Source organism: Arachis stenosperma, chromosome 1, assembly GCF_014773155.1.
Source record: "Arachis stenosperma cultivar V10309 chromosome 1, arast.V10309.gnm1.PFL2, whole genome shotgun sequence".
Lineage (NCBI taxonomy): Eukaryota > Viridiplantae > Streptophyta > Magnoliopsida > Fabales > Fabaceae > Arachis > Arachis stenosperma.
Genome location: NC_080377.1, coordinates 61,846,138 through 61,862,791, shown reverse-complemented (window position 1 = coordinate 61,862,791; position 16,654 = coordinate 61,846,138). Strand labels below are relative to the sequence as shown.

Below are 16,654 nucleotides of genomic sequence, written 5' to 3'. Positions count from 1 at the left end.
CTAAGTTATCTCTGTGTGACTCCAAAATTACATGTTCAAGTCATAAAAATATTCACTAATTTAATTATTAGGTTAGACGGCATATAATATACTCATTGAGTACGACCATTTTTTACAACCTACATTAATACAGAATGTTTGTGCACCAAATTATTTTATTTTAGAGTTTAGAGTTTAGATTTAGAATTTAAAGATATTTTATATTTTGTTTTTTTATTTTTTTTATCTTTAATAAAAGATTAATTTTAAAGAATGTGTACTTCTCATTTTTTTAAATATATTAGTATTTGTCCATTTTATTTAACCTTATTAATTTACTCACTTATTTAAATAAATATTAAATATTAAAATTTCAATTTATGTATACAACAGTTCACTCACTACCTACATATTTTTAAATGAAATTTTAATTTATGGTAAATTAATTTTTGGTGCATTAGATTGAGAAATACTTTGGAAAACAAAACATTAGCATTTGCCATAATAGTCTAGTTATATTCTATAGGTCTCTAAAATTCACAATTTTTACTATTTTAGTCACTCATATTCAAAATTTATTATACTGATTTCTGAGCTTCAGACACCATATTAGTTCTTAGACTCTTTCTAACATTGAGTTAATGAATAGAATGCTGAATTAGCTCTTACTTGCAACATTAGATACATAGTTAAATAATGTCTTTTCGTTTTAACTCTTAAACAAGATAAAATCAAGGTTATTTTGAAGAATGGAGGAAGATATAATGATTTGTACATCATATACACTTTTTTTGTTTTTTATTTTATTTAAGTGATAAAATAAAATAATACTGTTTAATTATGTATCTAGTACAACAAGTCTGAGTTAATTCAGCATTAAGTTCGATTTAGTACTAAAATAAATTTAAAAACTAATATAGTACGTAAAATTAAATCTCAAAAATTAGTATAAATAATTTTAAATTTAAAAAATTAAAATAATAAAAATGATAAATCTAAAAGACTACTCTACAGATTTAAATACTCCCAATATATCGATCAAATCAGCTATAGGAGGAATGGTACGGATGGTGGATTTGGTATTACCGTATTAGTTAATTTAGAGACGTTTATGCTTTTTTAAAATATGGCTGGATCACTAGGAGGTTTTGCCTTAATAATGTTTCTTAAATTCCGCATAACAACAACAATCATTCATAAGCAACTTTTACACCTTTGGAGAAATAAATGACGACTTTCTTGAAAGGGAAAGGAATAAAGAAAAAAAAAATAAAAAGATGATTATATACTGTATTTATGTAAAGCAACATTATTATCATTATGTTATTATATATTATTGTGTTTAGTCGGCATTCCCTTGCTGCATTCGGCTAAAGACATATGTGTAATTCCCTTAAAAGCACATCACACACACAAATATCCGAGAGTCTTCATTGTTATGCATTTCAACTGATTCCTCCTTACTGAATGACACATACTTTCTGTCCCCCTCCTTTTACTACTTGCCTACTTGCAATAAATTTAGGTTTAATTATTTTGTTAATTTTTATAATTTTATAAAATTTTTAATTAAATTTTTATATATTTTTTTAATTGAATTTTTGTATTATTTTTTTAGTTAGATCTTTTTTAATAGTAATTGACTTAACTGTATAGAAATTCAATTAAAAAAATTGATATAGAAATTTAAATAAAAAGAAAAAAATATAAAAACTCAATTAAAAAAAATTTGGTGCAAAAATTCAATTAAAAAAAAGTATAAGGACCTAATTAAAAATTTTACGAAATTATAGACACAAAGTAATTAAAAGTAAAATTAAGTAATTTTAGATTTTTATTTTTTAGATAATTCAAAGTTAAAAATTTTACTTTTACATTTTTCCAAAAAAATACCTTGATTAATTCCTTTTAAGTATTCCTTTATTATTTGTTAATTTTTTTAACTAGCAGATTATGACAAACACCCAACTAATTGTGGTGTGTGAAGTAACCGTAAGGAAAAATATTAAGAAATCAATATTTTTTTTATTAATATTAATTAATTTTTAAATTTTTATTTTATTTTATATTACTAAAATTTAAGATTTAAAATTTAAAATTTTATAGTGTTTAAAATTTATTATATTTTTAAATATTACGGATAAAAACAAAAAATAATAAATTTTTTTGTCATATAGCATTATTCTCTTGTAAATTTAGATAAGGAAGAGTATGATAAATTATAGATACACAACAAACTATTCATAAACAAGGCAGGACGAATACTCATAAATATCATAAAATGAAATACAGCAAGTTACATAATTTTCGAGAATCAAGGCCACCCTATATTATCCTTGCTTTGAAACCCTTATAGCTGGTGCTCAAGGTAAATAACTTAACCACAAAAATATATCTTATTAGACTTAGTCCTACTAAAATGTGATCAGAATATTATGATACCAATCCAAATTTCTTAATTTGCTTGTATTTATTAGGGATTGGATAGATTCAAATGCTAGCTAGAGGAGAGGGAATGGATAGAGCTGATGACTGTATCATTGCATTCATACTTATATCGAAAAAAAAAAGAAGACTTTCAATATATAGAAGATAAAAGGGATTAATAATAATAAGATTTATTAGTAGTTCCACAAACTGTCTCCTCCGCCGGAATAATTTTCCGGCGAGTCGGGCGACGACGGACTCATTCTGGGTGGAGAAAGCAGCATTCCCTCTGCCATATCGACCAGCAAACTCGGCAAGGAGAAAATTGCTTCTTCGTCCAAAAACTCAACCGGTCCATCATCACACAAAGGAGCAGCACTATCATTATTAGTGTTATTGTTGTCATTATCATCATTATTATTATTATTATTATTATTCTTTTCATTATCAATATTAGGCTGAACTGCATTATTGTTGGTTGGTGATGCAAGTTCAGCCATAATCAGCTGCGCCGCGGCGGTGGCAGCGCTGCGGATGTCAGCTGCGGAACTAGACGCTGGCATTGGATACTTCCCTACCATGGCAGGGAAGTTCAAGGGCGCTTTTGCACCCTTGAGTGCCAGTGCTGCCACGTCATAGGCTGCCGCAGCCATCTCCGGCTTCAGAAAGGTGCCGAGCCATATTCGGGTCGTCTTTCTCGGCTCTCGGATCTCGGATACCCATTTCCCTCCTCGGCACCGGATTCCGCGGTACACTGAATCCTTCTTAGAAGATGAAGACAAAGAAGAAGAAGCAGAAGCAGCCATTATAATTAAGCTCAAGGAAATGTTGACCTAATTGAATATTTGGCCTTTTCAAATAGATATAGGTTGGTGTTTGTAGGAATATGAATGAAATTTTTGTGAGACTAGTAATAAAGAGGGTCAATGCAACTACATTTAATTATATAATATGAGAGTGGTAGGTAGAAAAGGATTGTGGATTTAAGAGGCAGTAACGAACTAAAGAAGATGATTATATATATGATATGAATTCAACTAGGGATATAATAATTTATGTATTGGAAGTGAAACCGTGGGGATGTCGCGGATTAACTGAGTAAAAGAGACTTTAGTTTGTTGGTATGTGAAGAATGGTGGCGCTTAGTTGGGTTCCAATGTATAATTGCTATTGAATTGAATGAAATCTTGGAGATCAAATGAATGGAGATAAGAGACTTAGTGAGAAGTAATTGTGGGAGAATGACAATGACAAACTATAACAATGACTTTCTTAGTACTCTTTTTTTTTTGTTAATTAGGAAATAAAATGCAAAAATAATATATGAAATTAAAAATTAAGCACAATATATTTATATTATTTTTACGTGCTTTATATTTTTCAAGAGAGTAAATAATTGTTAATATTAGCTAACTTTTTAATGAAAAAATTTAATTTTTTCATAGCAATATAATTAATTATTTTTGTAAATATTGAATTCAACAAAGAATTAATCACCACTATGTATTTTTTATGTTTATTTGTTTTAGTTTAATTTAATCATATTTATAACGTTTGATTATAAATATAAATTTAATTTCGTTATATTATTTATAAGATTTCATTATAAATTTAAATATAAAATAATTTTTACTATTTTATAAAAATGATTAAATTTTTAATTAGTATCCATGCTATATATATAGTTGAATAAAAATATTAGTTTTTATGTTACTACTACATTGGCGAGGCAGATTTCTTAATTGTATACACTGGTAATTGATACGCATATTTGACGCTGGATAGCCACACTTAGCTATAATATAGATAGATACTTTTGATGTTCATAAAGTCCTCAATTTCATATTATTCTTGTTTTATAGTATACATATAAAACATCTGGATCGGATATCGTTATCCTTAATCTTGCAGTGTGATATTCATCTGACCTGAAGAATTGCTCACATTAGGAGCGGTTTGATTGATTTATAACTATCTAAAATTCTTAATAGATGGAACAGTTAAATCTTAATAAGTTTAAAAAAGAGATTTTTTTTTCTTGTCTTGCACAACACACACAATTCTTTTTTTTTTTGTTTTTTTTTATACACACTTTTACCATTATGGATTATATTCTACTTTTTGAACTTGACACAGAATTCAAGTTCGGTGTAATTATTTAGGATTTCAATTTTATTAGATAGACAATAACTTTGTGAACAATGAAAATAATAAATTTTAGGATTAGTCAAATAAGATAAAAAATACTCTACTTTCAAATTATTTCCTAAACCCTAAGTATTACAATAACCATCCGCATATGTATTACAATAACTATCCAAATACTTGGTAACATTAGGATAATGATGCACGAAAACTTATCTCTCAACAAATTTTTCTTCGGCAAGTATACCGAATTGTCATCAAGTAAAAACTCACAATAGAGTGAGGTCGAATCCCACAGGGATTGATTGGTCAAGCAACTTTAGTTGGAAGAATATGCTAGTTGAGCTAAATATAGTGTAGTTGATGTTGCAGGAAATTAAATAGCGAGAAAGTAAATTGTAGGAAATAAAGTGCAGAATCTTAAATGGAGAATCGGGGAGATGAACATGAAAATAAATGGCAGAAAGTAAAGAGAATGGGTAAGATCAGAAATGGGGAATTTATTGGGCTCAGGAGATGTTGTATTCTCCGGATCAAATTCATTTTCATCTCTTCCTCAATCAAAGCATCTATTGATCTCATTGGCAATCTTAAGTGATTGGATTCCAATTCCTTGGTAACCCAATCTCTCTAAACTTGAACAATTGCCCAATTCCTTGATTTAATTGCTCATAGGAAGAGATGAAGTGTGGTCACAGATTATACCACATGTATTTTCAAATCAAAGTGTTGGGAGGATTACATGTCACTATATCCGCCCAGACCCCAATTTGGTCCAACATGAGAAAGTATTTCTAGCATGATCTCCTCATCCCTTTTCCAAGGCTCAAAGGAGATCCAATTATGGAGAGTTTCTTTTCCAAGACAACTAACCAATTGAATTAAGATCGAAAGCTTTCTAGTAAATCAAAAGAGAAGAAAGAAGAAGAAGAATGAAAACTATAATTGATCCATCAAATTACAACAGAGCTCCCTAACCCAATGAAAGGGGTTTAGTCGTTCATAGCTCTGAAAATGGGAAATGGCAGAAAAGAATACAAGCTTAGCTAGAAAATGCAGAACAGTAAATATACAGAGGGTAGTTCTCCAAAGTGCCCAGCTTCTCTATAGTTCACAACCACTCCTATATATACTACTCTTCTTGATCTTCTAGTGAGTTCTTCAAGTCTTGGATGTAGGCTTGAGATCTTGAGTTGAAGCAGTTATAATCTTTAGTGGCCTCAGCTTGTAGAAAAGTGTGAGTTAGGCATGGGCGTTAGTGATGTTAACGTTAAGCGAGAATGTGGGTTCGAGAATGTTAGTGACAATCACCTTTTTCACTAACGTTCCAACCTCATATAGTCCACGTTAACTTCAAAGTTAGTGGCACTAACGTGATCACTAACGTTGCCTTATGATCCTTCGCAAGCGTTATTGGGAATCACCTTTTCCAATAACGTTGCCTTGTGCCCCTCTTTCCCTACGTTAGAGTTCACGTTAGTATAACTAACGTGACTCTTAATGTGGGCATGCCTATCTTCGAGAGCATTAGTAACACTTACCTTTGTCACTAACGCTCCAAATGCCCTTCCTCCCCACGTTAGAATTCACATTAACTAGGTTAACGTGGCCACTAACGTGGTAGTGAATGCCATCTCCAACGTTAGTGACAAAGGTCACTAACGTTGGCATTGTCTTCCCTTCCATGTTAGAGTTCACGTTAACTAAGTTAACATGACTCTTAATGTGGCCAATTGCCACTTTGTAGCGTTAGTGGTGTTCACGTTTACCACTAACGCTGGAGCTCCCTTTATCTCCACATTAACTACCACGTTAATGTAATTAATGTGGCAATTAACGTGGGTTTATGATGGCTTCGCAGGCATTATTGTCGACCACCTTTTTCATTAACGTTGCAAGCTCATTCCCATTCCATGTTAGTGGTCACGTTAATTAGATTAACGTGGCTACTAATGTGGTTCTTCCTTGCTTCCTTTGTCCTGAAATCAAGCAAATAAAGTGCATCAAAGCTCTAGCCCAAGTCATGAGATTATGCATCATCAATTTGTCATTCAATCCTTGCAAAATCCTCATGAAATCATGTAAAATTCACAATAGTTGCTTGAATCAAGGTGTAAGTGTATTTTCATCCTAAACTTGCCTTATTCACTAAGAAAATGCATGAAACTACCCTAAAACAGTGAAAAAAAGGTCAGTGAAACTGGCCTAGATGCCCTGGCATCACAACACCAAACTTAAAGCTTGCTTATCCCTAAGCAAGTACTGAAATATAGGAAGAATGAATGAAAGAACAAGATAACGAAACAATTATAATAGAAGTCAAATTTCTGGTTTATGGGGTTTCATGCATAGCAACTTAGGTTCATTCCTTTACTAGGTTTCAGGCCTTTATCATGCCCTTGGACACTTGTTTGATTGCATCCCTTGAGACTTCCTAATTATTGATCCTCCTTTCCCTTCCAGGATTTATTGCATTTCTTTTTAGGCTAAGTGCTCTGTAAGAGGGCGACTCTTTATGATAAGCTTTCAGTCAACACTCCCGAACCAGTTGGTTCAAGGTGCTAGGTGTTAAGACACCCCTAAGGACTTACTCCCTCAAGTCTCTTTTCCCCATACATACACACCACAGGCACATGGTTAGTTATTTTTTCTTTCTTGAGACCTTGGTGTCCAACACCTCTTTGGGTTACTAAGTGCTCTGTGAGAAAGGTTACTCTTGATAGTGGACTTTCAGCTGATAATCCTGGATTAGTTAACCCAAGTTACCAGGTGATAAGGAACCCCTAAGAGCTTATTCATCCAAGCATATCCTTTGCACATGAACACCACAGACACACGCCTCAATATTCAAACTCTTGGTGCCTAGCATTATTTCTTATTGTTTTTCTTTCCTTTTCAACTTTTATTGCTCTTTCTCTTTTCTTATTGGGATCTCATTATTTGGTTAGCCTCATAGGATGTGTTTCAAGCATAGGATTCAGGATAGATAGTTGCCTTCCTACCTTGTTGGTGAACCAACTCAGCTAATTGATCACCTTACCACAAACATTCAAAATTCACATCACAAGATAACTCCACTCTTGTTCTTTTCATAACATTTTCTTTTTGATTGGTTTAAAGGACAAGCATACATATATGCAAGATGAGAAATGCAGTAGGGACATTTAGACTGGTAAACATAGACCTAAACAATGAGATTTTAAAGCCATAATTGAAGGTTCCTAAACTACTATGGAAGCATGTTCTATTTCATACATGATTTTCCTTATTTAAAGCTTTGAAAGAGATAGAACTAAGAAGGAATTCCACCACCTTTCACTTATTGGAATGCTCATGTTCTTTTGCTTCCTTGTCTTCTTTATGTCCACTTGTGCTTCCTTTCATCTAATTCATTCTGGCTATTTTCCAATCTTCTAGTGCCTTCCTTACTGATTCATGACTCTTTTCGGTCCTTTCTCATTCCACTCGTGCTAATTCATCCTTTACGTCCTCATATTTTGTGATCCCAGGATGTAATACAGGTAGTTGTCCGACTAAGTACCCAAGCCTGGCTTGGGTGTTTACATGATATCCACTTTCACTCATGTAAACCCCTTCTGAAAATGCTCTGTATTCATCGAAAAGATCTGCCTGTTCTCTTTGTTTCCTATGCATCTCATGAATGTGTGCACCTTGATGTGCTTAGATGTTGATTAGCTTTTGGATGGCTTCTTGTTGTTGATCTTGCTTTTGGTTCAGGTTATGGAAGGACTCACTCCATTGTCTTCCTTGTTCCAATTGCTATTCCATCAATTGTTTTTGCCATTCCTCTTGCTGATTCATCCATCTAGAGAGTGATTCTTCTTGGCGGTCTATTATTTCCATTTGAAGCTCCTTCTGTGCCCCTTGATTTTCCATGCATTGCCTTGACAAGGTATCAATAGCCTCTTGTAATTGGTGCATGTCTAAGGTGGCTGGGGCTTGCTCCTGTGGATGCTGTCCTTCTTCAGTTCGATGGGCTGGCCTCTTTCTTAGTCTTCGTTGAGGTAGGGGAGGTGCAGTAGCATGCATCCGACGAAAAGTAATTGGAAGGCTAACTTTGATCCATTCGGGATTTCCATCTTCGAACACCACCCCAGCCTTATTGCATAGACGGAGAATAGTGCTGGGGTAGCCTAACCTTCCTCTAGAATCACTCTTCTCAGCCATCTTCCGAATACCTTGGGCTATGAGTTCATGAACCATGATTTCTCCTCCCTTCATTATGCATTGTGATGAGCGGATAATTTATACGCTTTTTGGCATTATTTTTAGGTAGTTTTTAGTATGTTCAAGCGACTTTTAGGGATGTTTTCATTAGTTTTTATGTTAAATTCACATTTCTGGACTTTACTATGAGTTTGTGTGTTTTTCTATGATTTCAGGTAATTTCTGGCTAAAATTGAGGGACTTGAGCAAAACTCTGAAAAAGGCTGACAAAAGGACTGCTGATGCTGTTGGATTCTGACCTCCCTGCACTCGAAATGGATTTTCTGGAGCTACAGAACTCCAATTGGCGCGCTCTCAATGGCGTTGGAAAGTAAACATCCAGAGCTTTCCAGCAATATATAATAGTCCATACTTCATTCAGAAATTGACGACGTAACTTGGCGTTGAACGCCAAGTACATGCTGCTGTCTGGAGTTAAACGCCAGAAAAACGTCATGATCCGAAGTTGAACGCTCAAAACACGTCATAACTTGGAGTTCAACTCCAAGAAAAGCCTCAGCTCGTGGATTGATCAAGCTCAGCCCAAGCATACACCAAGTGGGCCCCGGAAGTGGATTTATGCATCAATTACTTACTCATGTAAACCCTAGGAGCTAGTTTATTATAAATAGAACTTTTTACTATCATAATCTCATCCTGGATTGTATTTTGAATCCTGTGATCACGTTTTGGGGGCTGGCCATTCGGCCATGCCTGAACCTTTCACTTATGTATTTTCAACGGTGGAGTTTCTACACACCATAGATTAAGGGTGTGGAGCTCTGCTGTACCTCAAGTTTCAATACAATTACTATTACTTTTTATTCAATTCTCTCTTATTCTTATTCCAAGATATATGTTGCACAACACTTTGATGAATGTGATGATCCGTGACACTCATCATCATTCTCACTTATGAACGCACGTGATTGACAACCACTTCCGTTCTACCTTAGGCCGGACGCATATCTCTTAGATTCCCCAACAGAATCTTCGTGGTATAAGCTAGATAGATGGCGGCATTCATGGGAATCCGGAAAGTCTCACCTTGTCTGTGGTATTCCGAGTAGGATTCTGGGAATCCGAAAAGTCTAACCTTGTCTGTGGTATTCCGAGTAGGATTCCGGTATTGAATGACTGTGACGAGCTTCAAACTCCTGAAGGATGGGCGTTAGTGACAGACGCAAAAGAATTAATGGATTCTATTCCAACCTGATTGAGAACCGACAGATGATTAGCCGTGCTGTGACAGAGCATTTGGACCATTTTCACTGAGAGGATGGGATGTAGCTATCAACCAAGGGTGATGCCTCCCGACGATTAGCCGTGCAGTGACAGCGCATAGGACCATTTTCCCGAGAGGATTAAAAGTAGCCATTGATGATAGTGATGCCCTACATACAGCTTGCCATGGAAAGGAGTAAGAAGAATTGGATGAAAGCAATGAGAAAGTAGAGATTCAAGAGGAGCACAGCATCTCCATGCACTTATCTGAAACTCCCACTCTTGATTTACATGAGTATTTCTATCCCTTTTTATTTTCTATTTTATTATTAATTTTCGAAACCATAAACCAATTTAATCTGCCTAACTGAGATTTACAAGGTGACCATAGCTTGCTTCATACCAACAATCTCTGTGGGATCGACCCTTACTCACGTAAGGTTTATTACTTGGACGACCCAGTACACTTGCTGGTTAGTTGAACGGAGTTGTGAATTCAAATAGAGCCAATTATTAAATTTCATACAAGTACAAAGACAATAGATCACAATTTCGTCCACCACATTGCACCATTGTTGCTCTCTTAAGGTTTACCTCTGAGTTATTTCCGGTTGGAAGGATGGATCTCCTTACAATTTCGAACCACCCCTTAGCCTCAGGAAGGAGGTCTCCTCTTTTTATGAATCTGGGTTTCCCATGGGGTCTCTGTCCCAATACGCTCTCTGCACACAGATGTCTTTCATAATCTGGTCGTGGTTGGGGTTGTTATCTATTCTTGAGTGATAGCTCTCTTCTGCAAAGGGTATGGTTTGCAGCTTTAGCACTTTCATGATGCTCATGGGACTAAAATCCACCATTACCCCTCTCACGAAACTTGTATAGGATTCATCTGCCTTATTATGTCTAATCGCATTTGCATAAAACTCTCTTACCAGAGTTGTATTCACCCTTGTAATCGGATCGGTGAGGAGCTCCCATCAACGTTTTTCCACCTTCTCTGTGATTTCAGGGTACTCAGTTTTTATGACTTGAAAGCCTAACTCATATATGACTTCTTTATCAGCCATCCACCCAAATTGTAGTGCATGGTAAAAGGTCCTAAATTTTTTTCATCAAATGGAGGCTGCTCTATAGGTTCCTTCCCTTTTCGCCTTTTAGAGCTAGACGATGCCATGAGTGAATGTTGATATGGTCGCGGCTCACAAGACGTGGCTAGGAGGGTGTGTATGGAACTTTTGGTGGAGGATGAAATGTGTGTGTTCGAGAGAAGAAAGGAGGATGAATGAGAATAACAATTAGAATGGGGATCATTTATATAGAAAGATGGTGGGTGTTTGAAGGGTGTGGATTGATGGTGTTGCTTATTGATGGACGGTTGGGGCTTGGCATTGGATGAGCACAAGGATCACCCCTTTTATGAGGGTCTTGGTTCGGTCTCCAAGGCTATCCAACTCCCAATGTTGCATGACAATACTTCCAAAGATACTCCCCTTGAAGACAAGTGTGTAGTCTCCTTGGTATGGTGGCCGAATCTCCCTTCTTTGATTATCCTATCAAGTACCACCAATACCCTTCTTGATTTCCTTTACAAGATAAAAGGAATGCAAAAAGGTTAATTAAATTTTTGGTGGGAGAAATTAAAGTGTGAGATAGCTACTGTTAAAATCTTTTTCTTTTGTTTTTAAAATAACTAATGCCTTTTCATGAATGCAAATCAATCGAACCACTCAATTTCCCATGCATGCAATGTTGGTAACACCAAACTTGTTTGTGATCATATGGTGCAACAAGATTCGAAAAGAATCTCATATCATGAAGTGTGTTCAAGCCCTTCTTGGTGTGCCTTGAACACCAAACTTATCATGTACTATATGTTGCATGTAGGGATTATTATATTGTTTGTCGAAGTTGATTTAGAATCCATGAACTTTGCTTTATTACTACTATTAGAGATTCAAGAGAGAGGGTATAGAACATGGGTTGCCTCCCATGAAGTGCTTCTTTAGCGTCATTAGCTTGACGTTTGGCCTTTGTCAGGGTGGTTGGTAGTGCTTCAAGTCTTCCCCCCTTACAGTGAACCTGTTTCCATTGGATTTGTTAAGAAGTTCCACATGTTCTAAGGATAAGATTTTGTTAATGGTGTACACTAGAGGTAGCTGAGATGGAATAGTGGGGAGATGAGGTGGTATAGATGGGAAGTAGGCAGAGACCACTTCATCTCCTGGAGAGAAATCTTCTGTAGGGATCTTCTTATTTTTCCATCCCCTTGGGACCTTTTTTCTTGTGTCCCTTAGTGTCACTTTGCTACTTGTGGTTTTCTCTTTAAGGAAAGTTTTGTTGCTTGTCTCATATGACTCTGGTGGGTCTGGTTCCTTTTGGATTACATTTGGGTGTTGCTCCTTCTGATCACATTGGTTGTCACCGATGGGGATTTTCAGGTGTGGTACTTGTGCTCCCATGCTTGCCTCTTCTATCAACCCTTTATTGTGCTCTTCCTTTGACTTTTTGTTATCATGATCTGCTTCTTGTGAGGGTTTGAAAATACTGAACGTGAGCTGTTCATCGTATATCCTCAATACTAGCTCTCCTCGCTCCACATCTATAAGTGCCCTGGCTGTGGCTAAGAATGGCCTTCCCAGAATGATGGGGTGAATGGGATTCTCATCCATTTCCAGGATAACAAAGTCTGTGGGGAGGAAGTAGTTCCCAACCTTTAATAACACATTCTCAACCACTCCTATTGCCTGTTTTTGAGTTTTGTCAGCCAGTTTGATGATTAGGTTTGTGGGTGTTAGCTCATTGATTTGAAGCTTTCTCATGAGGGACAGAGGCATTAAGTTGATGCTTGCTCCCAGGTCACAGAGCCCTTTATCAATCATTGTCTCTCCTATAGCATAGGGAATGTGAAAACACCCTGGATCCTTCTTATTTATAGGTGGCTCTGTTTGAATGAGAGCACTGCACTCCCTGTTAATCTTTATTGTTTGTCCCCCCTTCAATGAACTCTTTTTGGCTAGTAGCTCCTTTATATACTTGATGTAGGAGGGCATTTGCTGGAGGGCCTTAATGAATGGTATATTTACATCAAGAGATGCAAACATGTCAAGGAACCTTGAATACATTCTCCCTGCTACACCACCCTTTAACCTTTGGGGAAAGGGTGCATATGGGTTCAGGATCTCCCTTTTCTTTAGCTCTTCCCTGAGTGTAGGTTGGGGTGCATAGTTTCTTTCTTCATGATTTTCTTTTGGACTATCTTGGAGGTGTTCTGTTTGTGTGTCTACTTCCTCCACACTCCTCTCATCACTTGTGGTGATCATCTTGCATTCTTCCCACTTGACCTTCCTTGTTTCTCCTCTTGGATTCTTTTCTGTGTTATTGGAAAATCTATCAGTGGGTTTGGGAAACTGTTGAGATAAATACCCTACTTGGGATTCTAGTCTCTTGATGGCTTCCCCTTGGTTTTTGATATTGGCTCGCACTTCATCCTTAAATACCTTGTTGTCTTGGACTTCTTTACATATGTCTTCAAGTAGAGCCTCAATCTTGGAAAGTCTATCCTCAGTTAGTGATGGTGGGTTGAGATTAGGTGGTTGTTAATAGGATCTATATGAGGGATGTTGGTGAGTTGCATTGTTGTTGGGATTGTGGTTGTTGCGTCTCTGGTCTTGGCCTTGGTCTTGCTGATTTCTCCACCCAAAGTTAGGGTGATTTCTCCATCCCGCATTGTAAGTTTTGGACTATGGATCATGGATTTGTCTGGGTGAGTTCCCAACATAATTGGCTTATTCCCAGTCACCTTCTTCTCCTATATTCACTCATTCTTGAGCTGGTGATGAAGTGATGACTGCTGCAACTTGGTTTTCTTCCACCTTCTTGGTGAGATCTGCTAGCTTCTTGGTGATCATCTTATTTTGAGCCAGTAATGCATCCATGTGGTTCAGCTCTATTACTCCTCGAGTGTTGCTTCTTTCAGAAGCATAGAAGTAGTCATTCTCAGCTACCATTTCAATGACATCTATGGCTTCTTTAATGGTTTTCTTCTTGTTTAGAGAGCCCCCTGATGAATGGTCTACAGCTTTCTTTAACTCATAAGAAAGACCTTCATAAAAAATGTGAAGTTGAACCCATTTATTAAACATGTCTGGTGGGCATCTTCTTGTTAAGTCCTTGAACCTCTCCCATGCCTCATAGAGAGTTTCACCATCTTGTTGCCTGAAGGTTTGCACCTCAGCTCTCAGCCTGTTAATTCTTTGAGGAGGGTAGAATCTTGCCAAAAACTTGTTCACCACGTCTTCCCAATTTGTTAAGCTCTCCTTTGGGAAGGATTCAAGCCACTTAGATGCTTTGTCCCTGAGTGAAAAAGGGAACAAAAATAGCCTATAGACATCCGGATGGACTCCATTAGACTTCACAGTGTCACATATTCTCAGGAAGGTGGTTAGATGTTGATTGAGGTCTTCTTGGGAACTTCCTCCAAATGAGCAGTTGTTCTGAACAATGGTAATGAGCTGGGGTTTTATTTCAAAGTTGTTGGCATGTATGGTGGGCTTTTGGATGCTACTTCCACAGTTTCCTGGATTTGAATTGATGTAAGAGCCTAGAACTCTCCTCTCTTGTCCAGCATGATTTGCAGGGCCTTCTCTGGCATGGTTGTGAGCATTTCCTTCATGGTTGTTTTTCAAGTTCTCCTCCATATTTGTTTCAAAGTATTCTTCCTCTTCCTCAGCACCAACAACTCTTTTCCCTCTTGCTTCCCTCCTTGATCTATGGAGGGTTCTCTCAGGTTCTAAATTAAAGGAAGTTGAAACTCAGCCTCTTCTCCCTGTCATACAACTAACAGAGCACACAGTAAGAGATATAATGAAGTGATTATTCTTGTTAGAGTGATTGTTAGTGTGAGTGGTGCAAATTATCAAACAGTTAGTGGGTTAGTGAGCAGAATTGTAAATAACAATCAAGGAAAAAAAAAAGAATAACAAGGGGTGAGGGGAAGAGGAAGAACTTAAAGAAACTGAAGGTAAATGACTAGAGAAAATAAACAAACAAAAGAAAAATGCTCAATCTAGTGGACTTCCAACTTAATCATTGTTGATACAAAATCAATCCCCAGCAACGGCGCCATAAACTTGATGCACGAAAACTTGTCTCTCAACAAATTTCCCTTCGGCAAGTATACCGAATTGTTGTCAAGTAAAAACTCACAATAAAGTGAGGTTGAATCCCACAGGGATTGATTGGTCAAGCAACTTTAGTTGGAAGAATATGCTAGTTGAGCTAAATAGAGTGTAGTTGATGTTGCAGGAAATTAAATAGCGAGAAAGTAAATTGCAGGAAATAAAGTGCAGAATCTTAAATGGGTAATCGGGGAGATGAACATGGAAATAAATAGCAGAAAGTAAAGAGAATGGGTAAGATCAGAAATGGGGAATTCATTGGGCTCAGGAGATGTTGTATTCTCCGGATCAAATTCATTTTCATCTCTTCCTCAATCAAAGCATCTATTGATCTCCTTGGCAATCTTAAGTGATTGGATTCCGATTCCTTAGCAACCCAATCTCTCTAAGCTTGAACAATTGCCCGATTCCTTGATTTAATTGCTCATGGGAAGAGATGAAGTGTGGTCACTGATTATACCACATGTATTTTCAAATCAAAGTGTTTTGAGGATTACATGTCACTATATCCGCCCAGACCCCAATTTGGTCCAACATGAGAAAGCATTTCTAGCATGATCTCCTCATCCCTTTTCCAAGGCTCAAAGGAGATCCAATTATGGAGAGTTTCTTTTCCAAGACAACTAACCAATTGAATTAAGATCGAAAGCTTTCTAGTAAATCAAAAGAGAAAAAAGAAGAATAAGAATGAAAACTATAATTGATCCATCAAATTACAACAGAGCTCCCTAACCCAATGAAAGGGGTTTAGTTGTTCATAGCTCTGGAAATGGGAAATGACAGAAAAGAATACATGCTTAGCTAGAAAATGCAGAAAAGTAAATATACAGAGGGTAGTTCTCCAAAGTTTCCAGCTTCTCTATAGTTCACAACTAATCCTATATATACTACTCTTCTTGATCTTCTAGTGAGTTCTTTAAGTCTTGGATGTGAGCCTGAGATCTTGAGTTGAAGCAGTTACAATCTTTAGTGGGCTCAGCTTACAGAAAAGTCTGAGTTAGGCATGGGCGTTAGTGATGTTAACGTTAAGTGAGAATGTGGGTTTGAGAACGTTAGTGGCAATCACCTTTTTCACTAACGTTCCAACCTCATATAGTCCAGGTTAACTTCAACGTTAGTGGCACTAACGTGACCACTAACATTGCCTTATGATCCTTCGGATGCGTTATTGGGAATCACCTTTTTCCAATAACGTTGCCTTGTGCCCCTCTTTCCCTACGTTAGAGTTCACGTTAGTATAACTAACGTGACTCTTAACGTGGGCATGCCTATCTTCGAGAGCGTTAGTGACACTTACCTTTGTCACTAACACTCCAAATGCCCCTCCTCCCCATGTTAGAGTTCACGTTAACTAGGTTAACATGGCCACTAACGTGGTAGTGAATGCCATCTCCAACGTTAGTGACAAAGGTGAGTGTCACTAACGTTGGCATTGTCTTCCCTTCCACGTTAGAGTTCACGTTAACTAAGTTAAC

The 16,654-nt window shown here is 36.7% G+C and overlaps 1 protein-coding gene and 1 non-coding gene across 2 annotated transcripts; one reads left to right on the top strand and one right to left on the bottom strand.

Moving 5' to 3' along the window:
* Window positions 1-2,383: 2,383 nt before the first annotated feature.
* Window positions 2,384-3,407, bottom strand: LOC130947197 (ethylene-responsive transcription factor ERF027-like). Its single transcript, XM_057875921.1, has one exon. The coding sequence runs from the start codon at window positions 3,210-3,212 to the stop codon at window positions 2,601-2,603; it is 612 nt and encodes a 203-aa protein (XP_057731904.1). The 5' UTR covers window positions 3,213-3,407; the 3' UTR covers window positions 2,384-2,600.
* Window positions 3,408-14,138: 10,731 nt separating this feature from the next.
* Window positions 14,139-14,246, top strand: LOC130956888 (small nucleolar RNA R71). Its single transcript, XR_009077224.1, has one exon. It is a non-coding gene; the product is annotated as a small nucleolar RNA R71 (small nucleolar RNA).
* Window positions 14,247-16,654: the final 2,408 nt, after the last annotated feature.

Excerpts from the sequence above, each read along its gene's own strand:
- LOC130947197 (XM_057875921.1), bottom strand. The coding sequence starts at position 3,212 with ATGGCTGCTTCTGCTTCTTCTTCTTTGTCTTCATCTTCTAAGAAGGAT.